This window comes from Podarcis vaucheri, assembly GCF_965113315.1.
Source record: "Podarcis vaucheri genome assembly, chromosome: 4".
NCBI classification, from domain to species: domain Eukaryota; kingdom Metazoa; phylum Chordata; class Lepidosauria; order Squamata; family Lacertidae; genus Podarcis; species Podarcis vaucheri.
The window spans coordinates 69,557,850-69,579,155 of NC_138762.1; the positions used below are offsets into that span (position 1 = coordinate 69,557,850).

General features: G+C 42.1%; 1 protein-coding gene across 2 annotated transcripts in view; it reads left to right on the forward strand.

Annotated features, from left to right (window-relative positions):
• The window catches only part of GEMIN8 (gem nuclear organelle associated protein 8), a 48,815-nt gene extending 37,182 nt beyond the window's left edge, over positions 1-11,633 (forward strand). For both annotated transcript variants that reach the window (XM_082220927.1, XM_082220928.1), the window contains one exon: positions 10,718-11,633. In XM_082220927.1, coding sequence (XP_082077053.1) covers positions 10,718-10,974 — 257 coding nt within the window. In that variant the 3' untranslated portion in view covers positions 10,975-11,633. The remainder of the gene's footprint in view (positions 1-10,717) is intronic.
• Positions 11,634-21,306: the final 9,673 nt, after the last annotated feature.

Sequence of the window (21,306 nt, forward strand, 5' to 3'; positions counted from 1 at the left end):
TGTTGGCAGTATGATTTAGTGTCCATTCACTGTTACCATTTTCTTCTGGAGGAGTTAGGTAGATCAGCTCCCATCATGGTCAATGGTAAGAGATGGTGGGAGTTGTACTTCAGCAAAACACCTGAGGTTTCACAGGTTGTAATAATAATTTGTTGTTGTTGTTGTTGTTGTTGTTGTTGTTGTTGTTGTTACCCCACCCACCTGGCTGACAACAGAATATTAAATACACAATAAAACATCAAACATTAAAAACTTCCCTAAACAGGGCTGCCTTCAGATGTCTTCTAAAGTCAGGTCGTTGTTTATTTCCTTAACATCTGATGGGAGGGCGTTCCACAGGGCGGGCGCCACTACCAAGGAGGCCCTCTGCCTGGTTCCCTATAACCTCACTTCTCGCAGTGAGGGAACTGCCAGAAGGCCCTTGGAGCTCAGACTGAACAATGAGGGTGGAGACGCTCCTTCAGGTATACTGAAATATGTTTGAAAGCACCAAAGAAGGGGCCACATAGCGCACAGTCATGTTTCTGTTTGTCCCACACAAGAACTCACTGGACTCCATACTTTTCAACAATTGGACTCACCTCAGAGGGATGTAAGCAGTGTAGTGTGGTCCCTTTCTTAGCCATCATTTTCTGGGCAATTCCAGCCCCATCATCATGCCCAAGTCATTCTAGCAATTGTTCTGTAAAATTGGCTGGATTAAGAGAGAGTGATTGACTTAAAATCACAGTAAGCTTTAAGGGTCTTCAAATCCAGTGCTCTGTCCCATGACATCGAATGCTCACATGCATAATGGTCCCAATTATATCACAAACAAACAAATCAGGAATATTTGTTAATTGAACCATGGATTGTGATTCTGGTTTTGAGAAGAACCAAGTTTTGCAATAGCACCCAGTGACGATAAAAATGAACACACTTTGGTAACCTTTGCTTGCAACACAGTTTATAAATCTGCAAATTAATAGCATAAAAATACAATAAAATAGTTTAAAACAATTTAACGGTAAGATTTTAAAGAAGAGCAGATAAAACCAATAAAAGCTCAATCAAAGATGAAACATCAGAGGCCGCAATGAAACATGTTAAGATGAGCCATAAATAAAGACAAAAATCCAGTTGGCACAATATAAAGGGCTTGTTTAAATTCAGGAAGTCTTCACCTGGTTATCTCAGTTGGCTAGAGTAGTAGTTTTTAAAAGTGTACTGTAGCACACTGAATGATGGTCAGGGGTGCCGTGGGCAACACTAGCCTCTCTCCCTCTTTCCTTCCCTCCCTCCTCTGATGCCCTCTTGCATCTCTGCCTCCCAAAGGCTTGCACAGCTGATTGTTGCAGCAGCCCTGCCTACAAGCTCCCCAGGCAAATGGTGCTTCTGGAGCTGGCCAGGGGGTGCTGGTTGCAAGCAGCTGCCTGGAGGACTCCCAAGGAGAGAGGAAAGAAGAGGAGGCTGAGGGAACACTCCACAAAGGAGGGTGTTTGAAAAAGGGGGAGAGGCTGCTAGCTTGGCAGGCTAGGGGTGACATAGCTGGGCTCCTGAGCCCCACAGGGCTGCCGCAGAAAGAATGTAGTTGGTCAAGGGAGCCGTGGACTCCGAAAGGTTGAAAACCTGTGGGCTAGAGCATGGTGCCGATAATGCCAAGGTTGTAGGTTCCATCCCCATATGGGACATCTACATATTCCTACATTGCAGGGCATTGGACTAGATGATCCACAGGATCCCTTCCAGCTGTGCGATTCTGTGATTCTATGATGGTGGAAGGACAAAAGTGGGACCTAGCCACAAAAAGTGCTTCTCAAGTGGTAGAGATTTGCACACAGAAAATACTAGAAACATACAGGGCAGAGCTAGAGCTCAGTGGTAGAGCAAATGTTTTGAAAGCAGAAAGCATCTCCAGGTAGGACTGGGAATCTCCCTTGTCTGAAACACTGGATACCCACAACCAGCCAGCAATGATGGAACAACGGTGTGAGTCTCCATAAGGCAGCTCTCTACATTCCTCTCTTGTAACCCCACCAAACCCGATCTTGTACATGCCTTGTGCATATAATGCTTTCTGGAAACAAAATCACTTCCTAATTGTAATTAGATAGGGATGGAGCTCTTTAAAGTCATGCACTTTGCTGCAATGTGTTTCGGCATTCGGGAAACCAATAAAAACGGCATGCTTCGAAGTTATCCTTTGCTCTAATTCCTGTGTTGCCAGCGATCTTCCATAAGCGTGGAGTAAATAATGTTCTAGGTTGAAAGCTTAAAACTAATGAACGCTGCCGTCCAATTTGTTGGTTCATTTTGTGTGCATTGGCAGAACTTCAGTTTGTTTAATTTGAAATACTGGCCCACAATGAAGTCATTGTATAAACGATGGTCTTCAAGAATCTGCAAGATTGTTTTTATGTCACTGCATAGTTCAAATGGCTGTTTCGTATCTGTTGATTAGAAATAAAGCCTATCTCAGAGTATATTTTAAACATTTTCTGCAATGACAACAAAAATAAACATCAGGGAAAATTCTCTAGTCCAAAAGTCCCCTAACTGCTGTTCATAGAATCATAGAATTGTAGAGTTTGAAGGACCTCTGTCAGTCATCTAGTCCAACCCCCTGAGATACAGGAATCACAACTAATCTCCAAGGAAGGAGAGTACAACACCTCCTGAGGGAAACCGTTCCACTGTCGAACAACTCTTACTGTCAGAAAGCTCTTCCTGATGTTTAGTCAGAAATTCCTTTCTTGTAACCTGAATCCATTGGTTTGGGTCCTAGCCTCTGGAGCAGGAGAAAACAAGCTTGCTTCCTCTTACATGTGACAGCGCTTTAGACATTTGAAGATATGTCTCCTCTCTGTCTGTTCTCCAGGATAAACATACCCAACTCCCTCAACTGTTTCTCATAAGGCTTGGTTTCTGGACCCTTGATCATCTTGGTCACCCTCCTCAGCACATGTTCCAGCTTGTCAATATCCTTCTGAAATTGTGGTGCCCAGAACTGGGTGTGGTCTGGCCAAGACAGAATAGAGTAGTACAATTACTTCTTTGGAAGCAGCCTAGAATAGCATTAGATTTATTTTGCTGTTGCATCACCCAGTTCACTCATGTTCAGCTTGTGGTCTACTAAGATCCCTAGATCTTTTTCACATGTACTACCGCCACGCGGGTGGTGCTGTGGTCTAAACCACAGAGCCTAGGGGTTGCCGATCAGAAGGTCAGTGGTTCGAATCCCCGCGACAGGGTGACCTCCCGTTGCTCAGTCCCTGCTCCTGCCAACCTAGCAGTTCGAAAGCACGTCAGAGTGCAAGTAGATAAATAGGTACCGCTCAGGCGGGAAGGTAAATGGTGTTTCCGTGTACTGCTCTGGTCTCGGTGTTCTGTTGCGCCAGAAGTGGCTTAGGCATGCTGGGCACATGACCTGGAAAAACTGTCTGCGGACAAACATTGGCTCCCTTGGCCAGTAAAGCAAGATGAACCCCAGAGTCATTCCGACTGGACTTAACTGTCAGGAGTCCTTTACCTTTACCTTTTTACTGGCAATCCAAGTTTCCCTCGTCTTATATTTGTGCTGTTGGTTCTTCATGCATAAGTGTAGAACCTTCCAGTTGTCCCTATTGAAATTCATGTTGTTAGTTCTGTTTTTTTTTTTAATAAAATTTTTATTGGGTTTTCACATTTTTTATAGACAAACAAACAGAAAAACAAACAAACAAAAAAGACGCAAAAACAAGAAAGATATAAAGTTTCAAAAAAACACTTATTTTCATAACCCTGGTCCCTGACTTCCCCCCACCCCTCCCTTGCATCCCTATTCCCAGAGTTGTATCAGCAAATTGTCGTTTCTCAACATTCTAACCTTCTCAATAATAGCCCTTTTAAAAAGAAAAACAGTTGTTCTAAGTTGGACCTCAGTTCCCTTCCATCGATTTCCCATTTTGTCTTTAATATCGGTCCTATTGATTAATTTCCATTGTCCTGAATGTTGTTAAAATTACATCTTTCCCTCCCTCCCATCCCCGGTTTGCGTCCCTTCCCAATACATGTCCACAATGTCAGTTCTTAGCCTGGGTCCCACACGTCCGAGGCTCTCAAGTCTATCACAGTCCCTCTCCGCCGGTCTTGTTGGTAATCCTTTGTGTCAGTCATCAAATCTCGAAAGAGTTCTATCACAATCCATCCATAGTCTCTTAAGTACAACTGCTGAAGAATTTCCACAAGGCATGGATCTTTCAAATCATAGTCAAAGTCAGAGTCAATGTGGAGGCCCCAATTATATTTCTTTATTTTAAATTCTTGCATTCCATAAGCTTCCAGGGCCTCCACTTTCGTCTTTTGCATCTTTCGTAGATTTGTAGTAGGTTTAATCCAATAGTCTCCTTGCTTGTATTCCGCAGATGTCAGATTCTGGTTAGCATTTCCCAGCTTTACTTTCTCTTTCTCTTGTTTTGTCTCCTTTTCTTTGATTATCATTTCAAGTTCAGCTGTGGGTTCCTTCTCATTCCAGTCCTCCTTGCAATCAGCAGAACTACTTGTTTCAGTAGTCAAGGTCATCATATGTTTACTCATTTCCGAAATATGCTCTTGTAAGGTTCCCACCAGATAGAACATCCTTTCGATTTGCTCCAGTATCTTTCCATCCACAGCCATTGTAATTCCACAGAATTCCCCCTAGAGGGAATCTGATTACTTAACGTTGTTTTCTCCAACAGTCCTCTTTCTTATTTTTATTACTTTGTTTCCAACAATTTAAGTTCAATTGTAACACCTTTTATTCCAGAGGGGTCTTATGTAGCAATTTTTTTCCTGTAGACTGTCTATTTGACAGCTTTGACAGCTGTCAAATTCTGTGCTTACAGGCTTCAAAATAGGACGCTCCCGGGCCCGGGGGGGGGAGGGTTGTTTACAGCAAAAGAAGAAACCTCCAAAACTTCACTCTCCTGCACAAAATTGCTTTTTTTTGCCCAATCTTGGAAGTTACAGTCCTTTTAAACTCACCCTTTGCAGGGTAGACTCTCCAGCTTAGTTCGTACGTCGTTGCTTTAGTTCGTCTGCAAGGGGGGGTGCGGACTTCCTTTTAGCACACCCCCCGATCGTCTCAAATTCAAACAGGAAAATCTTAAAGTCCGATTCCAATTTACTCACGGGTTGTTCTTTTCGGCCGAATTTCAAGGAAGGAAGTCAGCGCTCTCCGGTCATGGCTCGCGGCTTCGCTCAGCGGAGGTAGCGATGGACTCTCAGTGCCACGCCACCCCCCGTATCCCCTCCGCAGCCTTTAAAAAGGCTCTTCGCGAATCAGGGGGGCGCTTAAGGCACCCACCGAGTCTTCAGTCCGCAGGCTTCCGCGCCTGCGGTTTTAAGGGTCCCCGTGTCACCGGCACGGCAAAGACCCGTCCCCCGCTGAGCCGATTCCCTCCAGAGCTCGGAGGGAATCCGCCATTCCCAGATCGCGCCAACCCCGGAAGTCAAAATTCATGTTGTTAGTTCTGGCCCAGTTCTCCAATCTGTTCAGGTCATCTTGAATCTCCAGTCTTGTCTAATAGCTACCCGTACTAGTTTGGTGTCACCTGCAGATTTGATGAGCATCCCCTCAATTCCTTCATCCAAATGGGCTATAAAGATGTTGAACAACAACGGGCTCAGGGCAGAACCCTGCGGCCCCCCACTTGTCACACTTTTTTCCAGGATGAAGAGGAACCATTAGTGAGCACCCTTTCGGTTTGGTCAGTCAACCAGCTACAAATCTACCTGGCAGCTTCTCTGCAATAAGTAGGAGTTGCAGAATATTTGACTTCTTCTTAGCCACTGTGGACAGAAAATGGCAACATTCCTTTAAGGTTTAAACACCTAGGTTAGAGTTGTGAAATCTTTACCCTGAGACACGCAGTTCCCTTCTGGGGACATCAGTTAACTTTGTGTACTTAATCTAAAGAATGGGAAATAGTTGCATTTCTATAATTTACAGAAGTTGTACTGCTAGCAGAGCTGAGCTTTTCTTAAGAGTAATGTGTATCCCTGCCCAGAATAGTCACCTTTGCTCAGGCAACTTATACCACACGTCTACTATAAAAGCCTGCAAGTCAGCTTGCAAACACTGGTAAGGTAAAGGTAAAGGGACCCCTGACCATTAGGTCCAGTCGTGGCCGACTCTGGGGTTGCGGTGCTTATCTTGCTTTATTGGCTGAGGGAGCCAGCGTACAGCTTCCAGGTCATGTGGCCAGCATGACTGAGCTGCTTCTGGCAAACCAGAGCAGCACACGGAAACGCCATTTACCTTCCCGCCGGAGCGGTACCTATTTATCTACTTTGACATAGATCCCTCACTCACTCACTCTTCCAACTTCAATAAAATATTGGGGAGGGCAGGTACAGGTAAGCCCCATCTCACAGACTGCAATGATCTCAAGACAAAGTGCATGCACACTGGTACCTTATATGAACGGCAATGCCCATCAGCATGGGGGGAGGATGACTCCCTCAAATATTTAATGGGGGGGTGAAGGCACCTAGGCCTATAGGAGTTGGCTGCTTTGCCCAGGACAAGTGTGAGCTTCTCCCCTCCTCTTCCTTCATCACTGTATTGGAGATACCATACATTACTGACAGTTCCTTCATTCACGTGGTTACAAAGCACGGATCCACATGGACCCTCAGGATTTTTGCACTGGGTCACCCCAAATTCACCATCAGATCACATAGCATGTCCATGGCTACAGCTTGCACCAAAAAAATCACGCACCCACTGTTGCCTGGGGCCGCAGTGGTGCAAAAGAGTGGTTACAAAGCATGGATCCACATGGATCCTCAGGATTTGTGCATTGGGCTACCCCAAACTCACCGTCAGATCACATGTCTGTGGCCACAGCATGAACCACAAAAATCATACATCCACTGTTTCGTTTAGAATATTTTTTTTCTTGTTTTCCTCCTCTAAAAACTATGTGCGTGTTATGGTTGGGAGCGTGTTATAGAGCGAAAAATACGGTACTTAAAATATCTAATAGCAGTATATGGAAAAAAGCCATGCCATCCATCGACATTTGAAAGCTCAGGACTTTACTATGATACACATGCTTTACATTTTTACCTCAGTGCTGTCTAGACGGCAAACTTGGGCCTGGCACAAAACAGTGTTCAGCCATCCAAAATTTATTTAAGCGCATTATACTGGGGGCTATTAGGCGGAGAATTCTTTTCTGGTTTGGGGAGACTTGTGTTAAAAGTTGTGACACAGTAATAAAAGCAGAGGGGAGGAGGTGAAAATGTAAATGCTCTTCAACTGCTTTTCCACCACCAGAAACAATTGTGCTTGTTTGTGCCAATAGTGGAGAGATACAGAGTAAATTATGGCAATATTTAGAGGCGAGGCAAGACTTTCTGTCTGTGAGCGTTGCTTCCCAGCAAAGAAAGGAATCCAGAAATTGAAGTTCCAGATTGTACTGTTTATTGTACACTCTATTGTCCATGAGTGAGGTATAATTTGTCTTGTGAACCAGACAGATTGTCAGTGAGCTGCTACACACAGAAATAGTTTTTTCCCCCTTCCCCTAGCCTTAAAATATATTGCAGATGTTTTAAAGCAGGTATTGCAAAACACTTCATTTTGGTATACAATCTGCAGATGATTTCACTGATGAGGAAATCTGGATGAGTTCTGGTGTGTGTGCATGTGGATTGCACAGTGACCCTCTAAATGGAGCCTTATCTCTCTCTATATGTGATAAAGATTTTTATCCGAGTCAGTAGCTGCATTGGATTTGAAAATTATTTTTATTTATGCAATTGTTTTTATACATGCTGTTGTTTTATCTGTTTTTCAAAGATGCAATTCTTCAATATATGGTTTTATTTCATTGTGAAACCATTTCACAATGCTTCATAGGAAGCGATTCATAAATGAAATAGATAACAACAACCATCATTACTATTATTATTTTATTAAATACCTTTTAAGCACTATCTCAATGTGATTTATGCATAATATCATTAAAAATAGATAGAAACACAAAGGCAATAGTTGGATTTGTGTATTGACTAAGCCGTCACTAACATATTTTTGAAACTTCTCTGACTGTTTTTTGTCTTTGTTTTTTCCATTCCATTGTTTAAATTGTATTTTTAATATCTATTGTTAGCCAGTCGGAGAGCTTCTGGGCTGAACAGCAGGGTAGAAATTTTCAAAATAAAATAAATACAATCAGCCTGTTTCTCATGCAAGATAACAATCTTTCCTGTTCACTGTTGGAGACGGTAAGCAAGAACAAAGATGGGCTGTTTCCAGTGTGGCTTTTGGTGCACACAGCTGTTGCTTAAGAAGATCTACACATCTGGCTGTTTCCTGCAAAGCCGCACATTTTGGCAAAAAACCACCCCACAGTAAAATAGATCAGCGTGCAACCTTTAAGTGATGTACACACATAAACATAAAATACGGGATTATAAAATGTGTATATGCTGAGTCTTTTAAAGCTATGTCAGAAATATCTTTCAGTTGTATGGCTAGGTAGAGTTTCTCCCTTTTCCAGTGTGACATCCCTTGTTATTACAATAGAAGTAAAAATGCCCTCCTTTTTGAAATCAGCCTTCAACTGGCTTTGTAGAATAAGACTGATTTGTGGATCCAAATTATTTCCTTTTTTAATCTGCAGATAAATTTGGGCCACCATCGATTTCCATGGGTGCACAAGACTTAAATATTTAACAGTCTGAACCAGAAATTAAACTCGCTCAGGCAGCGCAGGATTGAGTGCATCAGCTTGAAGACTGGCAATTCTCGTTTAATACTTTATCACTCTGCTGCTACCACCTTGGGTAGTGTTTAATAGGGGGAAAAACAAAGTGCATCTGTGTGAGCATTCAGGAGGTTGTCAATTTGGCAGGTGCCTTGACAATGCCAACAGCTGGGTCTCACAAGACAAGCTTAGCTTGGGTATGTGTGGCAGGCTGAGGCGTGTCCTTTCTCTTACCCTGGAGAATGTCAGCAGTTTTCACCAGCAGAGGTTTGGCTAAAGTTACACTGTCCTGTTCTATCATTTCATCGCCACAGCTGCAAAACAACTTAGGCCTGGTGGTCCCATTTTATTGGGGGCGGGTGGGAGGGAGAACCAAGTTTAATTTAACTTCTGTCATGTATGACGTGTCTGTTCTTTCCAGTGCAACATCTGCTCTAATAATTTGTTCACACTCTTACTCCTTTTTTTAAAGGGTTTACAACAGGAATAAATGTTATCTTCCCCCCCAGTCCACTCTTGATTCCCTTTGTCATAGTCCTCATCCCCTGCATACTTTCGCGTGAGAGCTTCCCCCTCCTTAACTTTAATTTTAAATTACTTTGCAGTGCTCAGGGTGGCAGTTTTAGTAGCATTGAAGCCAATGAAATGATCAAGAAGATAAAAAAGGCAGGAGATTTCTGTTATCTGATGCACCCATGAAGGGCAGCTACAGAAGAATTTTCACCGTGGCAGGTCAATTGCCTGCCATAATAATGGTGGTTGTGATGATCAAATGCCTGCCATGATGATGAGAACAACAATAGTCTTCCCCAGGCGACATAAAGCAGAGAGAGTTGAGGCCAAATTCCAGCAGGCAAATTCCAACAGACTAGATGCAACCACAGAGGAAGCTTCCTCATGCATCCTAGCCAGCTCTTGTTTTGGCCACCATTGGGCCACAACCTCCTCAGCAGATCTTAGGAAGCAGACGTGCTGGCCTGGGAGAAGACAGTCCCTTGGGTATCCTAGCCTCAGGCTATTTATTGCTAAAAAATTGTCCAGTAGCACCTTAGAGACCAACTAAGTTTGTTCTGGGTTTTGTGTGCATGTACAGTGGTACCTCAGGTTAAGCACTTAATTTGTTCCGGAGATCCATCCTTAACCTGAAACTGTTCTTAACCTGAAGGACCACTTTAGCTAATGGGGCCTCCTGCTGCTGCCACACCGCTGGAGCACGATTTCTGTTCTCATCCTGAAGCAAAGTTCTTAACCCGAGGTACTATTTCTGGGTTAGCGGAGTCTGTAACCTGAAGCGTATGTAACCTGAAGCGTATGTAACCCGAGATACCACTGTATCTGAAGAAGTGTGGATGCACATGAAAGCTTATACCCAGAACAAACTTAATTGGTCTCTAAGGCACTACTGGATAATTTTTTATTTATTTCGAATGCGCCAGACCAACATGGCTACCTACCTGAATCTATTTATTGCTGTGCAGGTAATTGCCAACACTGTGAATTGTGCCCAAAGAAAAATTGGCAAAGCAGTGCACCTTTAAAAGAAAGGGATAATATACTTACAGCTTCAAGGCTTGTTGAAACGGGAACCAGCATACTTGCAAGGCTCAAGTAGTATATGGATTGCCTTTGTTTGAAAGGTTATGCCCAGTGATGTGTATTTCCCATAAAATTTTGAATAGGGAAATTGTCAGATAATCTGGTGCCCTGGAAAGTGATCTAATTTAGCACATTTATTTTACTTGTATTTAGCAGACAAAAGCGAAACGCTCCCAAACCGCCAAGCTTGCCTAATATTTGGCATGTGTTCATTGTTACTAATGAACTTAGGAAGTGGGGGGAGAGGAGAGAGAATTCCATAGAAAAATTAAGAACTGGGAAAAAAATTCTGCCCCACAACACTGTGTATGTCTTCAGGTCCGCGTATGTGGCCCATGTGTAATTTTAAACCTGTCTGGCATAACTGAGGAGCAGCTTAAGGAGCTGTCTTGTGTTTTGTACAGGAAAACAGCAGGAGCTTGAAGCAGAACACCAGGACATGTATGTCGAAGCAGACCACGACCTTCACCTGTCGACAGGCCGATCGGCACAGCCCCCAGCTGAGAAGCCCGGGGAAAGGAGAGGGGCTGAAATGAAGAAACTCTATGGCTTGGGTGCCAGCAAAATCCAAGCTATGGAGACCACCATGCAGCTCAACTTTGATAGGAACTGTGATAAAAAGCAACCCAAGTATTGGCCAATTATTCCCCTGAAACTCTAAGGTTTGCATCCTTTTTCCTTTTAGGAATCTCAGGGCTTCATAAATTGATGCTCTACCGAGCAGAAGGATTCAGTGAATGAATCAAGAGTCAGCAAAAGACCCCTTTTTTATTTTCCTTTCCTCTTTCCAACTCTATATGAATTTGTCTGCCAGTTTCCAGAGCCCATTCCAACCCAACAGGAAGAGCTGAATTAGTCATTTGTACTGTAGGGGATAGGGAAAATACTCTATAAAAATATATTTCAAGTAATTTGATTTTGGCTTGCCCTGGCCCTGCAGGAAATGAGGAGTAGCATTTGTTTTCACTTAGCTGTGCTGGGGAAAAGGTTAGAGACTATCCAGAATTATTATTTTTTTACACTTTTTTTTAATGTTATCTTAGATTTGCCCTAGATTTTAAATGTGACTTCTTTCCTGTCACTTCCACCAATACCCTGGAGGCAGCTATTGGCCAAGATACAATATATTAAATGACTGTAGTTTAACTATTTGAGGGTTTTTCTCAGATATTCTACCAGTAGAAGAAAGTTCTGTTCGAGACTGAAACCTGGCCTATGATGTTTCACCTCAGAAGAAAACGTGTGAGCAGCTTTCCCCCACCTCTCCTTTTTGTTTGTTTTTGTTACATGATTAGGTAATAAAGAAGTCTGAGATTAAAAGTGTGTTTTCCAGCTCATTCCAAAATTGCATTTCCCTCACCAAAAAGCAGGACAATCTTAAAAGGTCTTAATACTCAGGAGGGGGGAGGGGATAAATATTTCAAAACTGATTCCTATGCTCAAGGACTACAGTTCAAAAGTCAATCAAGGGCATAGGCTCAGAGGGGGACAAGAATTGTGCCTCTCCACTCTGGCTGGGAGCTCACCAATCTACTCTTCTTGCCAAGTGTTCAAGGGAGCTGAGGTGCAGCTCTAAAGACAATTAAGCCTGTGAACCTGAGATGCCTTCTACCATGCATATGCATGGACAGATTGCTCCATTGAATAATATTTATATCCCACCTTTCTTCCATGATGAAACCCAAAGCAGCATGTATATGGTTCCCAAGCAGTCTCCCATCCAGGCGTTGACCAAACCCAGACTTCATCTCAGCAATTTGGTGTCTTCAGACCATATCCTGGGATCAGTCTACTTCCGGTCCATGGCACTTTTGAATCTGTTAATCTCCAAGGCCACTCTAGTACATTTCTACATTGATCTGCATTTTTTTAAAGATCAGCCTCTGAAAAATTGCATTGCATGGAACATTCCTAAACCCAAAATACGCCTTTTTAAACAAAGTACAGTTATACCTCAGGTTAAGAACTTAATTTGTTCTGGAGGCCCATTCTTAACCTGAAACTGTTCTTAACCTGAGGTACCACTTTAGCTAATGGGGCTTCCCACTGCCACCGCACGATTTCTGTTCTCATCCTGAAGCAAAGTTCTTAACCCGAGGTACTATTTCTGGGTTTGTGGAGTCCGTAACCTGAAGCGTCTGTAACCCGAGGTACCACTGTACCACGTTGCAAATTTGCAGGAGTTCTAATTCTGGCTTATAATTTACGTGATGATCGGCCCATCAGTCTGGGAGATATGTATCAGGTCAGTTCATATCAGAATTTACAAAAAACAAATGCCTCAAGAATCCCTAGCCGTGCGTTTGATTTGGATATATTTGCAGTTCTGTCTTGTGCATGCCAAAAATATGAACACGCTAAAAGTGTTAACAGATTTCAGACACCCCTCCATAGAAAAGTATTTCTCCAAAACGCATTGTTTGAAATCCAGGCCACAGCCATGTCTTCCAGGACTTGCTAGTGTGTAATTAACTTCAGTAGACATTAGTCTGCCTCCTATTCAACTTGCACCAGTTAACCAACATGTTAGAACACACCTTGGATATTAGTAAACATTTTGTAGGCATGCATTTTTTTGCCAATTTATGTAATTACTATGCCAGCAAGGATTCTAATAAAAATACATTTGATGTCTCATGACACATTTTTTTTGTTTAGTTTTTCTTTCTGTTTTTTTGCATACAGATCCTTTGCATCTTTAATGTAATCCAATTCAAGACTTGTAAACATGTTTGATGTCTGTGGTATTTGGTATACATATTTCTGGATGGCATGATGCAATATGTGTCACAATAATCTCTGCTTCTTTTCCACCACAATTCACTCCTTTAATTGGGGGAAATAGTACTATTTTCCAATATTTACTCAGCAGCACAAGTATCCTTTTTGTTGTTTTTGATATATTTATTTCTGCAGACATACACATTTCACACACTTGTTGTGTATCACCTTATCTACGTGTCTGAAGCATAATAGTCACTTAGATCACTATTGTAAGAAGCTACTTTAAGTTGCTTTGGGTTGCCCTGGGCAAGATCAAGCAACTAACCAATTTAATAATTATTAATAATCAGTGCTTTTTTTCCTAGAAAAATAAGTGCCAGAACTCACCATGAACTCACCCTTGTTCTCTTAGGATCGCAGTGGCACCCACCTGAGAGCTGCCGGAACTGAGTTCCAGTGAGTTGCCCTGAAAAAATACCTGACAATAATATTTAGATGTAACAAAAAGCACACTTTCATTAATTCAAATTAACCACCATATTAGAAAAAGCATACCAAGTCACCTAAGGATCAGGGTTTTCCATGTTATTCTTTGTCTGAACTAGAGTTCTACAAATGCCGCATTTTTGTGTGGGCCACCGCTTTGTTTTAATAGAACAAGAAATTCCAGGATTTTTTATTTTGGAGTGGGAGGGGCTGGAGACAATTCAATATTAAATTAAAATCGCTAGGGATCCTAACAACTGATAAGACACTGTTTGTTAATACAGAATGGTAGGGGAAACTCAGTGTTCAGGGCTCAGTCTCACATTACAGTGGTACCTCGGGTTACATACGCTTCAGGTTACAGACTCCGCTAACCCAGAAATAGTACCTCGGGTTAAGAACTTTGCTTCAGGATGAGAACAGAAATCGTGCTCCAGCAGCGCAGCGGCAGCAGGAGGCCCCATTAGCTAAAGTGGTGCTTCAGGTTAAGAACAGTTTCAGGTTAAGTACAGACCTCTGGAATGAATTAAGTACTTAACCCGAGGTACCACTGTAGTTCTTAGTTCAGTTTGATGCCTTCCTCCGTACCCTAGCTCTGCTCCCCAGGCACAGCAAACCTAAAGGGACTGTGCTTCTCCTTTATCAGTTCCCCTTGACTACAAGCAGTCTTTTCTTTCTTCCTTTTTCTTGCCTGTCCATGGTGGTTGGGGTCAAATATCCTTGGCCTCAACTCCTGAGGGAGTTTCTCCACCCAAGCTTAGCTCTTACATATAGGAATGCAGTCCAGTATTTCTGACTTTTGACATCAATATGAACCATGCATAGAGTTGAGAGGAGGGGCATATTGAGATCTTGGCAACATCAAGGGTCATTCTGCTCATTCTGCTAGCTGAAAGGAACAAGCTGCCACCACCATTCCATATATAGAAGGGGATTGGACCAGCAGCTGAATCGGTTTCAATGCTGCCGATGGAGCATCATCAACCAGCATACTTGTGGGCAGTAGGATAGCACATGGGTGCAGGATAGGCTCTATCCAATATCTAATTCCTGCTCACCACTCTGCCAGCTGCTCACTGCCTGTTCAAGTGCTGCAATGCAGCCACCGGGGCAACTCCTGCATACATTGCATGGGTGGTGCCTGATGGAATGGTGTGGCCTCGGCTGGCTGCTTGCTCACTCGGGACTTTCCCAACGGCATTATTGCCAACTCAGACCAGCAGCAAGCAAGCAAGGAATGCTGCTTGAGTTTCAGCTCAAGAGGGCGAGAACAGCAGGGAGGGAAGAGCCAAGAGAAGATTCGGCGTCTCCTGCCTGAGCTGGCCACCTCAGTCTGCCTAATGATAGAACCGGCCTTGTTTCCCACTTAGGCAAGAAAGACCTGTTTCAATCCATTGTTTATCTTGGATTTGGGGTGAATAAAACTTGCTTCCCCAAATCTACAACATCTTCCTTCTGCCACGGCTTTTGCCAGCAACAGATTTATTTATTTATTTGCAATTTCAATGCACAACAGGCATTCCAGCCTAAAAGAATTGCTCATCATGCCCCGAAAAAGCTTCAGATTAACATCTATATTCATATTCCTTAGCATTGAGGAGTATTCTCAAAAGGAGCCGGTTTCCTTGGAATTGGTTGAGAATTTTTATTTTTTGCAGTTTCTCTTTATTTCTCTTATCTACTGTCAGAGCAGCTACATTTTTGAAGTCGTTACCTCTTGTTTGGGTGCTGGAAGTCAAAACTGAACTTGTGATTTGATGGCAGTCCCCCATTAACAATGGTCTTTATAAGCATTGTCTGATGAATTCGCTGCAGGATCCAGTCACAAGAACAGCTGCATTGTTAGCAGGGAAAGTTGTGTCTGCATCATCATCTTTGGTCCCAGCAAAGGAAATGCAAATAATTAGTGGAAGGAGCGTCTGGCAATGTTTTAATGTTCCATCGTGAAAGTCTCTCACAACTCACCTCCGTTCAGCATAAGCTCATTTCTTCTGACTGCAGAACATCTGCCACAGAAAACTTCTAAATAATTAGTTTCTAAAGAAAAGGGGAAAAACTCAGATGATGTACTGAAGCTGTCCTGGGGGAAAGGTACTCTATCTTAGTTGTCCAAAGCAATTAAAACTTATTAGAAAGAGAGGGACACAATAGCAGCAATTTTATCCTGTTATCGCTGTTTTAGGCAATTGAATAGTTTTATGGCATGCAAATGTAGCAAAATCAGTTCTTTACACAAGAACACCATTGTTAATTCTTCAATACTTCATTGATGCTGGGTAGAATTAAGCAAAATCATAGGCCAAAATGTGCATAGCAAAACTGCCCATCTTCAGTTAAATGGAACAATCTGAATGGATCCAGAAGGCATGATTTAATCAGAAATGCTGTAATATCCCACGTATGTAATTTTGCAGTGATGAAAAGCAGCTTGCAACCCAGTATGTATGAAATCACTAATGCAACACAGATTTGACTTGTAAAATTAGCTGACATCACACCATGTTTTTCAAAATCTGACATTACATCAAGTGGGCTTGAAGATGAAGTCTCCGAGGAATAAATTAGTGTCAAATAAGGCTGCGTTTTTAGCATACAGTGGGTTAGCTAGGTTATAGTAGCACAACACACAGAAAGCCAGCATAAAACAACAGAATAAGTTAAGATGATAGCTTGTTGGGAGAAATGTACGTAGGTTCTTTTGAGGCAAAGGGAAAAGCCCTCTAAAATGTCAAAAGCTTGCTGGTTTTGAATTTCCACAAATGAATCAATTCAGCAAAAGATACTTTCTTCATTTACTCTCTGTTGAACAATATTTGCTACTAGTATAGCAACAATACTCAGAGAAAATACCTTTTTTTTCATAGCACTTCACTCAGTCAGAACAAACCAAGATTGGTTTAAATTTAAATGCCTGGGTGCTGAACTGACCATAGAGAAGGTGTTAGGGAAGCCTCTCTGGAGAAGCTGTTCAATAGCTGAGATCCCAGCACTGGAAAAGTCTTCTCCTTTGTGGACATCCACCTGACTTCATTTGGTGAGGTTACCCAAGCAGGCTTCCAAAGAGGATCTTAAGGTTTGGGTAAAAACACAAGCAGAGCTCTTCAGGATCAGGCCAAAGCCTCATCTAGTCCCACATTCTATTTACACAGCAACCAACCAGATACTTAGAGGAAGCTGACAGGCAGGAACAGGACACAAGCACAAAAACATAAGCAGAAGATGACAGACTTTCTTCAGTAGTCTGTCACTTGTTCACTTCTTGAATCTTAATTCACTCTCTTCACTGGACTCATAGACACAAGATAAAGACTGCATGCCCTCCAACATTTCTCCAATAAAAACACAAATGTATTATTATTATTATTCCCCGCCCATCTGACTGGGTTGCCCTAGCCACTCTAGGCAGCTGCCAACATATATAAAAACATAATTAAACATTAAACACTTCCCTATACAGAGATGTCTTCTAATGGTTGTATAATTACTTATCTCTTTAGCCTGCATAACTCCATAGCCTCCAACATTCCTCTGATGAAAATAGGAACACCCTGAGGAAAAGCGAGACATTCCGGGATCAAATCAGAAACCGAGATGGCTTCTGTAAATCCAGGACTGTCCTTGGAAAATAGGGACACTTGGAGGGACTGCATTAGTCCAAGGCTCAGCAAGATGGGCCTTTCAAACATCCACTGTTCCTGTGCAACTACTCAAACTTCTGGTGCCATTCTTATTTTCTGTTGAAGGCAATATGCCTCTGAATACCACTTACTGTGAATTGCATGTGTGGGCGGTACTTTTGTACTCAGCACCTGCATGTGGGCAACATTAATCTCATTAACCACTGTGAACAGGGTTTGCCATATTCCGAAAAGTGAAAATCCAGACAGAGTTTTTTATTGGGAACATCTACCAAATAAACATTCATTTTGGGGCTTTTCTTACATTTTTTAAAATAAACAAATACCCCAACTTGCCATACACCCGGGTTTTCTCAATTCAGCAGAAATCTGGCCGAACGTCATTTTGGGGGAAAACCCAGATGTATGGCAGCCCTAACTGTGAGAAAAGGATTCTGGACTATGACAGAAATTTGGCCTGGTCCAATAGGGCTCTTCTTAAGTTTGTTTGTCCCAAATCTGGATAAAATAACTCCATTGAGAGTTTCATCACAACAAAGATTATTTGGGACATTTTGTGGATTCCCTCCAAACCATTTGAGGTTTGATGGCCTTGTCCTTGAACAATAAAGCTAAACCCATATGCACAAGCAGTACAATCCTAATAATCCCCCGTTGAGTTAAATGAGGCTAACTCCTGCATAAACAAAAATGGTAAGGAGTTGTCTGTAGTCTAGAGCTTTAACCATGAACATGTTTTCCTTTCAGTAACCCTCACATTTGTACCACGGCCTGCGACATTAAATGTTGTTTTGCTATCCTCATCTTGAGCACAACATTTAAACCACAAATTCCAGTGTAGTTAACATGGAGACAGGTCTGTGCTGTCTTCAAAAGAAATGAAAGGCAGCAGAAATGTTATGCATTTCAGTGGAAACAGCATTTTAAGCATTGGCCGGTACAAGAAGAAAAATCTTTTCCTTTTACTCAGTGGAAGGAATGCTGTCTACTAAGCAAAAACAGAAGGGTAGGTAATATTATTTGCATAGGGAAAAAAGAACCAAAATAAGCAGACACTAAATATAAAAGAATTTGCAGCTGCTTTTTTCCTTTACAAACCCAGTTCAATCAAGGGTGCTGAAACACACCATTAGCAAACTCCTCTGGCATATCCACCAGTGAGGTGCTGAGTCAGCTTTCAGTTCTAGCTGATTACATTTCCTATATTTCCATGTCTCTCTCTCTTTGTGGTTCTTCTGGTTTTCTGATGATTACAAGTCCAAAATTACCATTGGAATGCTTGTGCCTGACAATTTGCAAAGCAGTAAAGATTGGGCAGGGGAAAAGAGAATTGGATTAAATCATTAGGAATTGAGAGGGAAAGTTTTTTTTAGCTTTCCCTTCCAGAACTGGCACCAAAAAAAAAAAAAAAAAGCCAAGAACGTTGGATAAAGGATCACTCTCCTCACATTTTCCTCACTTGCAGGTGTCTAGGAGACATTCTCCAGGCTTTGGTAGGAATCCTGTAACTGTGAGCAGCTTCATCACGTGTTTAAATGGTCCAAGGATATGTGCAGGGGTCAACTGCATTGACGGAATTGGCACCTGATTCATTGGGAACCACCTTCACAACTGGACACCTCACCAAGTCATTTCCACGAGCTCTTAGCCAGTCATATAGACTTAGAAGCTGCCCACTGTACAGAGCAGTTTCCAGTTCTTTTACATTTCTCCTTCACCCCCCAGCCCCCATGAGGCAAAAGTGAGACATATCCGTAAAAAGCATGAGACCTCCAATTTTGGCACCCGTTTTGTCTACCTAGGCTGCAATCTTATGTTGACCGTTTGTATTTCTTATGTAGGATACAGAAATGGATTTCTTTTTAGGTGTTCTTTAGACAGTCGTGAGTCACAAATTCATTGTTTTAGCTCCCGTCTGTAGAGATAAGGGCATGCCTCTTATTAGTGACAATCTAGTTAGCATGCTGTAATTAACTCTGAAATGGTACTCACTAATTTCCAGATAGAATTAACTATGGTTCATTGGGGAGGGGGGAATTATGCACTCTGTTTAATGTGCAGCCATAATTATTTTAAGCAATCACTGCTCACATTTACATACTAAGAAATGATTGAAGGAAATGCAACCTAAGACAGTTCTTATGTTCTTTGATTCATTATTTTAATAATCAGTGTTGTTGCCACATGGTTCTTAAGGGTGCAATCCCTACTCCTACCTGGGAGTAGGTCCCATTTATCTCGATCAGACATTTCTGAGTAGGTATGTATCAGATGGTAATGTAAATGGCTGCTATTTTTAATTCATTTCTGAAATATGGCTGCTATTTTCATAGATGGTGCAACAGTGAGGACAGCCCACTAAGGAATTTATTAGATGAGCATCTGACATGAATATTATGATTTTTCTAAGGTCGATTAAAATTTTAATGGTACCCAGCAGTTGGAACCAAAAGTTCTAAATGTACCCAACAGCTGGAATCCAAAGTATGATAGCTCGAGGTACAGATGTCAACAGAGAGCCTGAATTAGTAATCTTTATCTCAAATGGGTCCTCTACTGAGTCCTAAGAGGAAGAGTAAACATTTCTTCATCATATTGCTTAGCAACAGTTATTAGGTGATTAATTCTTAGCAATGACACTGCCTGAAGAGTGCTGAAGCATTTGAGCTACGTTTGCATTTTGAGCTGTGACTTCCTTCAGAAATGTCTGATTGACTTAATTTCTTTTTCTTAAATGAAAGCTAATAGTCTGGGACTTTTGCTGGCCTTGGCTCTCCCAAATCCTACCCCTTCTGCCCTTCTATTTGTGGCCCTGGGGGCATAGTAGCTTGTACTGAAAACTTCTGGAGAATGGGCTGTAGCCATGAAAAATATATCTTTATGGTGTCTTAGGGCTGCTTGCAGTTTTTTTACCATATGTCTGCCTTCATCAAATTATGAAATTGCTATGTACCTCTGGCTGAAGTGGTTTCTCTGTGGCTTGCTAAAACAAAAACCTGAGAAGTAATACAGAGAGCCAGCTTAGCATAGGGGTTAGAGACCTGGGGACTGAGGGTTCTAATCCCCACTTAGCCTTGAAGCTCACTGGGTGACCTTGCATTAGACACAATCTCTCAGGAGGGAGGAAACTCATGTACACACCTTGACTTCTTTGGAGGAAAGGTAGGGCACAAATACATATAAGTAAATAAGTAAGTGAATGAATGAATGAACTGCAAAGGAAGGACAGCTGCCAATGCATGAAGCTAGCATGGGTACAGGGCTCTGCTGGAAAGGGTGTAGACAGTCCACTTTCCATCTGATGGGTCTCCACTTCAGTTTTAAAATTTAAGTCGACTGCAAAACTGTGGGCTACAGAGGGCTTGTTTGCAGCAAGCTGCAGTTGCCATTCCAAATCCTGTTGTGGTGTTCATGTTGAATGCTTCATGGGAGATGGTTGTGTAGGCGTAACAACTGTGGTGTGAAGGGAACCACCCTTGTGATTATGAAGCTTAACCAGAAGTTAAATTAATGTTATATGCACAGCTTAAACCTTGCTGTGTAACAAATTATAAGGCTAGAATTAAAAAGAAATCTCAGTTATGTGAACTCCATGAGAACAGTTCAAATGACATATGCCAGAACACAAATAATAATAACAACTTATTAAATTGAGGAACCACTTTTTCTTGCCAAAGGCAACTCAAAGCAACAGCTTTAATTTCCATAGAAAAAACCACCCCCACCTTCCTGCTGTCTTACAACCAATGGGAGGGCACTGCCTATCAACCTTCTCCTCCTCAGCCTCAGTGATGCCCTTGCAGGACTCAGCAGAGAGGAGGATGGAGACAAAACTAAAATTGGTTTGCTCTTCCTGTCATTGGCTCTGATTCCACCTGTGGTTTGTTTTCCTGTCTTCTGCCCAACCAGTTCCCGTGGGCACCAACCACCACTGAATTTTAAAATACAAAAACTGTAAATCCAGAGCAGATGAACAATAAAATAATGGAGGACAAGGCCAGACTTATTTCTTATAAGAAATATCCTGATGCTTCTAGATTTCTTTATTCAGCGTTGAGAGATTTTCGCTTCAGAGGTGGGCAGTACTACAATGAGCTCCACTAACCCTGCTTTTACTTTTTATGATTGAAACTTGGAAGTCTCTT